The sequence below is a fragment of the Physeter macrocephalus genome, chromosome 5, assembly GCF_002837175.3.
Source record: "Physeter macrocephalus isolate SW-GA chromosome 5, ASM283717v5, whole genome shotgun sequence".
NCBI lineage: Eukaryota > Metazoa > Chordata > Mammalia > Artiodactyla > Physeteridae > Physeter > Physeter macrocephalus.
In genome coordinates, this window is record NC_041218.1 from 28804426 (window position 1) to 28812362 (window position 7937).

The 7937-nt window shown below is 38.2% G+C and overlaps 1 protein-coding gene across 16 annotated transcripts in view; it reads left to right on the forward strand.

Annotated features, from left to right (window-relative positions):
* The window catches only part of CADPS2 (calcium dependent secretion activator 2), a 552734-nt gene that overhangs the window by 492705 nt on the left and 52092 nt on the right, over window positions 1-7937 (forward strand). For all 16 annotated transcript variants that reach the window (XM_028489806.2, XM_055084855.1, XM_028489809.2 and 13 more), the window contains one exon: window positions 1390-1464. In XM_028489806.2, the coding sequence (XP_028345607.1) occupies window positions 1390-1464 (75 nt within the window). The remainder of the gene's footprint in view (window positions 1-1389; window positions 1465-7937) is intronic.

Sequence of the window (7937 nt, forward strand, 5' to 3'; positions counted from 1 at the left end):
TCAAGCTGTTCTGAAAGCAAAAGTGTCAGTACTACAGCAGTAGAAATCCCCCACCTAGGTTTCCGTTCTGTTTGTCCTTTGGGGAGCACAAGTTTGTGGATCTGTAAGGCTTTACGTGAGATGGACGCTTAGTATTTTGTTTCACCCAGTGGAATACATGCCTAGAAATTTCCTTGTTCATATATGTGTGCTTAATTTTAGACCACTTGTCAACACACACATGCATATACACACACAAGCAGGAAAAAAAAATAATTCACATGCTCCAAAATTATGCTTCCTTTTTTCATTATTTGCACAGGTAAATGATGGCTTGTAACTGTCAGAGCCTGTGGGGAGACCTCATTCCTGCGTATTCCAACGCAGACCTAAGTTGATGTTTTGTTCTGTGTGGAAACTTTGAGACATGTTTTCAGAAGAAAAAATAGCTTTCAAAAACTTACATCTTTGGAAACCATTCACCCAGCAGCTGTTAAGTTGGTCTAATGTTTATACTGACCTGAGTACTTTTACTCTATGCATTATGTTAGCTGTTCCAAGAAGCCTTGAACCATCAAGATAGGGTTAGTCTTTACAAGTCACATTCTCTGTGAAGTGTGCCTTCACACGCTGTCAAAGCCCAAAGCTCCTGCTAGTTTAAGAAGGGAACTCTCTAGTATTCTCTAAGGAAAGCAAAAAAAGAGTCTTTCAGGTTTATTTTAAATACATCTTTTTTGCATTTACTTAAAGGCGTCTTTTTCAGAGGAAGCAGTAATAAAACTATGGAGAGTGAGTGCCGTTTCATTATACCTTTTATGGCCTATTAATTTGTTACCATCTATCACCTTTGTTGATGAAATTTTAATTTTGCCCTTGCTTGAGCATATTGTAAGAATTGTATAAACTGCAGCTCCCTCTGTGCTGACAAAAAGGTCCTTTCAGTGTGAACAATTGGGAGCTCATTTTATTTCTAGAGCACATTTAAAATAACTTATGAATGAGAGTTGTCAGACATGAAATGCTGTATTAATTAAATCTTTTTCCAGTCTTTTTGCTTCTCCAGCTAAACCAACCCTTTAGAAAAATACGCGGCCACCTTAATTATAGAGGAGAAGACAAAAAGTATCCTTCACATTCCTCCGCCTGAATAAGAATAAGAACTCAATTCATCTATATAATAACCCCATTAGCTGCTTAACCCAACAGAGCACATGGGAAAATTTTCAAACCCCACAATGTAAAAACTGTTGATTGGGTGGATCGTTTTCAAGGTTTTGTTCTTCTAATGTGCAAAATGGTCATTTTGTATAAATCTGATATGCCATAGCTAGTAGCTTTAAAACATTTATGACTTGCGACAAAAGTTTTGTGTCCACATCAACTAATGCATCATTGTCTTTTAATATCTAGCAACAGTACCATTCGAAAATAGATGATTTGATTGACAACACTGTAAAAGAAGTCATTTCACTTCTAGTTTCAAAGGTAAGGTATTTTTTATTTACCTTTTTAAATCAAATTAAATAATTTTCAACTGAGAATTTTTAGAAATATCTGTCTTAGGTTTCTAAATACCTAATTGAGAAATAATAGCTTTAAAGACAGATGCAAGAAAAGTTCAAATTTTAAGAAAAGTTGTGAGCAAATTATGAACACTTTGTCAGTAACTTTTGATTTTTCATTTATAATTAATTTTGGCTTTTCTTGCAATTGTTGTCCTTCTAAAAATAACTCTATCTTCCAGTAATACCTTATTCTTTCAAATTCATGTCCTCTTATTGTTTGTCTCCAGGGATGAGTTGAGTCGTCATCAGTTCTTGAATTTAGCCTATTTTTTTGTGGTGACAGCACTGGGACTCTAGGACTGGTCTCACAGGCGGGCAGAGAAGACTGGCATGGTGGTGTCTGAGGTCCTCCACTCCCAGAGGTCTCCCACGACTTCCTGTTTGAGGCTTCAGATATCTTTGACAAAAGCTATGGCCTTTAGTTGTGTAAGGAGAAATGAAGTATAAGTGAGTGTTCCATTGAATGAGTAGGTGATTTAAAATCCCACTAAGGTGGAACAGACTGCCATAGATGACATTTGAGATCAGGGTCTGCTAGGAAAAGAGATGAACAACCGGAGAGAACGGGGAGCTGAAAGAGGGTGAGGAGAGAGGATGGAGTTCTCCCAAAGAGGCACTTTCATAAGAGCGGGTGCTGGATCAAAGAGCCCTAGACCAGGCTTCATAAAACAATTGGAAGAATGTACAAAAAGCAAAGGAAAAGCCACCCTCAATTCAATAAACAGACAAAGGACACGTTGTTTAGAAAAGAAAAAAATAGACATGGCCAATAAGCATGAAAACTGTTAAGCCTCAATAGTTTAAGGAATACCAATAAAACTAAAATGTATATAATATTTTTATGGCAAATTAGCATAGATGGTTTTAAGCTATCACCCAGTTGTAGAAAAGGTGAAGTGGGACACTCACATTTTCTATTTATGGGAGTATAAATGGCTACAACCTTTCTAGAAGATCGTTTGGAACTATATCAAGTACATTAATACCCGTTCACCTAAAATCCTTTCTGCGTTTTTTTTTTCTTACTACTCAGAGAGATGCACAAAATTTATATGCATTGATAGATGTCACATTATTTCTAATGAAAAATACTGGAATCAACTTTAACATGAGGGCAACAGTAAAGTAAATTATGGGACATCTGTATTAAGAAAGTTTGCTTTCAAAGACTATAATGTTAAAGGAAAATTTCATAATATAGTGGTAAGTGGGAAAAAAAGCTGAATATTTAGAAATGTAAACTATGATCTGAATTGTCATCACATAGAGAAAAGACAGATAAACACCACAGTACCAACAGAGCTTTTATCTGGGTTGTGGGATTATAGTTGATTTGGGGGTGGTGGGGTTCAAATTGTTTTGTGCTTCCTAATCTCTGGTAGCAGGTCTTGAGGTAGAAAAAAAGTCACAAAGAAAGGTGATTTTAGAACTGTACCACCTCCCCAGTTTGTTCTTGCCCCCCAGCTTCTACCCCAGCAGTGAACACCTACACTTACAACACAAATTCATCAGCAGGGGGAAAGGGGAAGGGTTAACAGGAAAACCATCTGGGAGGTAGAGGAAGAGGTGGATCACTGGAGAATGAAGCTCCTACAGGAAGAACCATGAGATTCCCGCCCTCCCAGGAGCCCAGCCCAGCAGCTTAGAGCCCACAGAACAGACATAGTTAACCCTGCACCATTATTGTCGGCGAGTCATCCAGGGAAATTTTATCCGGGTAGAGCCTCCCCATCAGCACATTTCTCCTGTGGAGGTTGTCTTTTGTGAGAAGGGTACATAAAGAGAGCCACTGAATTGCAAGCATGCAGTTGATAAAGGGTTAAATAGGCAAAAAAGGCTACAACTAGTTTTGGTTGGGGGCGAAGGGGAGGAAGGGTTGCAGAAAAGGCAGGAAGGTCTATACATCATTTCTGCATTTGTTTCTGGCAAAGTAAAAAACTTAAATTTTTCTATATCAAATGCATCTGGTTAATTAAAAAGATAGTATATTTGAGTCAAGCTGGGAAATGGTGTCCTAGAGATCAGCACTATGAAATAGAACTCTCTGTGATGATAGAAATGTTTATCCTTCACCATCCAGTATGGTAACTAGTAGCCACATGTGGTTGTGGAACACGAGATGTGGCTAGTGCAACTGAGGAATTGAAATTTTGACTTTACCTAATTGTAATTAATTTTAACTTATGTAGCCTAATGTAACTAGCTATTATATTTAGAAATCAGGTCTAGATTATAGTTTTTCTCTCTGGATCCTTTCTCCTGCAGTCAAATGGCACTTTTTAATAATCTTTAGTTGAAAAGTATAAAATAAATTAATCTGATAGTTTTGACAACCGTCTTAAGCTTCCATCGAAGATGACGATAAATGGTGCATTTTATTTCATTAAGCAAAGATGAATAGGATTCTGTAATACAATCCTTAAATGTTAGCATGCCAAAAAATTGCCTGAGAGCTTTTTAAAATACAGATGCCTTAGCCCTGCTTTCCAGAAGTTTTGGAAGAAGGGCAGGAATCTGCATGTTTAACCAGTCACCATGGTGATTTTGATGTAGGAGTTCCTGAGCCAGACTTTGAGAACCACTGCTCTGATGACCCTCCACTTAGATGGACATGCAAACTACCTTAAAACTTCAGTAGATTTAAAAACAAGACAACCCCTTAGATAGTATGTTCCCATTTGTCTTCACCAAAGAAGAAATGATTTTTTAAGGAGGTATTTATGGAGTACCTACTGTGAAGCAGCCACTGTACATATGTTATTTAATTCAAACTACATAGCACCTATGGAATGGGTGGACTTACCCTATTTCACGGAGAGGAATGTACTCTTCAAAGTAGTATAGTAAACTGGTCAGAGTCACACACCTAATAAGTGCAAGAGTTGGGATTCAAACCTTTGAGTTTCAGATTCCTAATCCAATGCACTTGCTGATTCCAGATCTCCAGGAAATCAGTAAAAAGCAAAAGACTAAAAATTAAAATGTGTAACTTCTACATTAACTGTCTTTATTCTGGCAAATTCTAAGAGCTGTGTCCTAGACATTTTTATAGCATATTAATTAATTCAATATAAAGTAGATGCATAAAATAGTGAATTCCTTGTATTGTATCCCAAATGTTTCTGCCCATATTTTAATTCTTCTGTGCATATTGAGAAATATGTTTGCTACATTCTTTTCATCTCTTCTCTTCAGTTCTACTTCTGCATCCTCCTTTTATCCACATATCTTCACAAATATTTTGAGAATGATCCAGGGCTCTTAATCACATGTAACACTCAACAGGATGTGTCCCACCTGCACACACATTTCCCATGCCTAGAAAAGATCTTGGCTTTCCATCTCTATGTTCTCTTTCCACCTAGCAGCTAAATGGTGGGATTCTTGGGTTTCCATCTTTAGTCTTCTTTTGAACTCATTCCATATATATCTGTGACTTTCACACTTCTGGTTTAACTATATGCTGATGATATCCAACTCTGTACCTGAGAGGTAGTATGGAATCATGGTTAAAAGCCCAACTACAGGCCTGAGGAATTTAATGTCTTCATCATTAGAGCAATGAGAAGTCACTGAAGGGTTGGAAAGGCAGGGAGTACGGATATAGAGTTAATCATATTTGCATTGTAAGACAATTCATTTGATTACCCACAGCAAACAGATTGAGAGGGAGTAGTAAGGAGGCTGTAACATTGGTCTCTGTTGGACTAGTCCAAAGACATTTAAGATATACAGTGGGCAGGGTGCCATAGACTGAATGTTTGTGTCCCCCCAAAATTCATATGTTGAAACCTAATCCCTAATGTGATGGTATTTGGTGGTGGGACCTTTGGGAGGTGATAAGGTCATGAGGTTAGAGCTATCACAAGTGGGATTAGTGGCCTTATAAAAAACACCCCACAGGAGTTGAATGTCCTGTGAGGAGCTTCAGTGCACATCCCGAGCTGAGGTGTCGGCTCAGCTGTTTCACGAGGAGCTCTGGTCTGAAGGCCAGGGGCAAAGCCTCTGCATGGGGCCCATTATGAGCAAGTGAAACAGACTAAGCACAAAGGGAGAAAAGGTGGATGGCTAGGCCTGAAGTGAGATTGCCAGATTTATGTCCTTTCCAGAAGAAATGTGGATCCTCAAGCAACAGGAGGTATGTGGCTGACAGGGTCTTGGTGTTCCAGCCAGGTGTCAGGCCTGAGCCTCTGAGGTGGGAGAGCTGAGTTCAGGACATTGGACCACCAGAGACCTCCTGGCCCCACGTAATATTAATCAGCAAGAGCACTCCCAGAGATCTCGTCTCAATGCTAAGACCCAGCTCCACTGAATGACCAGCAAGCTCCAGTGCTGGACACCCCATGCCAAACAACTAGCAAGACAGGAACACAATCCCACCCATTAGCAGAGAGACTGCCTAAAATCATAATAAGTTCACAGATACCCCACAACACACCACCAGACGTGGTCCTGCCCACCAGAAAGACAAGATCCAACTTCATCCACCAGAACACAAGCATCAGTCCCCTCCACCACGAAGCCTACACAATCCACTGAACGAACCTTACCCACTGGGGACAGACACCAAAAACAACGGGAATTACAAACCTGCAGCTTGCGAAAAGGAGACCCTAAACACAGTAAGTGAAGCAAAATGAGAAGACAGAGAAGTATGCAGCAGGTGAAGGAGCAAGGTAAAAACCCACCAGACCAAACAAATGAAGAGAAAAATAGGCACTCTACCTGAAAAAGAATTCAGAGTAATGATAGTAAAGATGATCCAAAATCTTGGAAATAGAATGGAGAAAATACAAGAAACATTTAACAAGGACCTAAAAGAACTAAAGAGCAAACAAACAATGATGAACAACACAGAAATCAAAAGAAAGCTGGACTAGCAATACTCATATCAGACAAAATAGACTTTAAAATAAAGACTATTACAGGAGACAAAGAAGGACACTACATAATGATCAAGGGATCAATCCAAGAAGAAGATATAACAATTGTAAATATTTATGCACCCGACATAGGAGCATCTCAATACATAAGGTAAATGATAACAGCCGTAAAAGGGGAAATTGACAGTAACACACTCATAGTAGGGGACTGTAACACCCCACTTTCACCAATGGACAGATCATCCAAAATGAAAATAAATAAGGAAACACAAGCTTTAAATAACACATTAAACCTGATGGACTTAATTGATATTTATAGGGCATTCCATCCAAAAACAACAGAATACACTTGCTTCTCAAGTGCTCATGGAACATTCTCCAGGATAGATCATATCTTGGGTCACAAATCAAGCCTTGGTAAATTTAAGAAAATTGAAATCGTATCAAGTATCTTTTCCAACCACAATACTATGAGACTAGATATCAATTACAGAAAAATAAACTGTAAAAAATACAAATACATGGAGGCTAAACAGCATGCTAGTAAATAATCAAGAGATCACTGAAGAAATCAAAGAGGAAATAAAAAAATACCTAGAAACAAATGACAATGAAAACACGATGACCCAGAACCTATGGGATGCAGCAAAAGCAGTTCTAAGAGGGAAGTTTATAGCAAAACAATCGTACCTCAGAGAACAAGAAAAATGTCAAATAAACAACCTAAACTTACACCTAAAGCAATTAGCGAAAGAAGAACAAAAAAAACTAAAGTTGGCAGAAGGAAAGAAATCATAAAGATCACATCAGAAATAAATGAAAAAATGAAGGAAACAATAGCAAAGATCAATAAAACTAAAAGCTGGTTCTTTCAGAAGATAAACAAAATTGATAAACCATTAGCCGGACTCATCAAGAAAAAAAGGGAGAAGACACAAACCAACAGAATTAGAAATGAAAAAGGAGAAGTAACAACTGACACTGCAGAAATACAAAGGATCATGAGAGATTATAACAAGCAACTACATGCCAAGAAAATGGACAACCTGGAAGAAATGGACAATTCTTAGAAAAACACAACCTTCCAAGACTGAACCAGGAAGAAATAGAAAACATAAACAGACCGATCACAAGTACTGAAATTGAAACTGTGATTAAAAATCTTCCAACAAACAAAAGCCCAGGACCAGATGGCTTCCAGGCAAATTCTATCAGACATTTAGAGAAGAGCTAACACTTATCCTTCTCAAACTCTTCCAAAATATAGCAGAGGGAGGAACACTCCCAAACTCATTCTATGAGGCCACCATATCACCCTGATACCAAAACCAGACAAAGATGTCACAAGAAAAGAAAACTACAGGCCAATATCACTGATGAACTTAGATGCAAAAATCCTCAACAAAATACTAGCAAACAGAATCCAACAGCACATTAAAAGGACCATACACCATGATCAAGTGGGGTTTCTCCCAGGAATGCAAGGATTCTTCAATATACGCAAATCAAT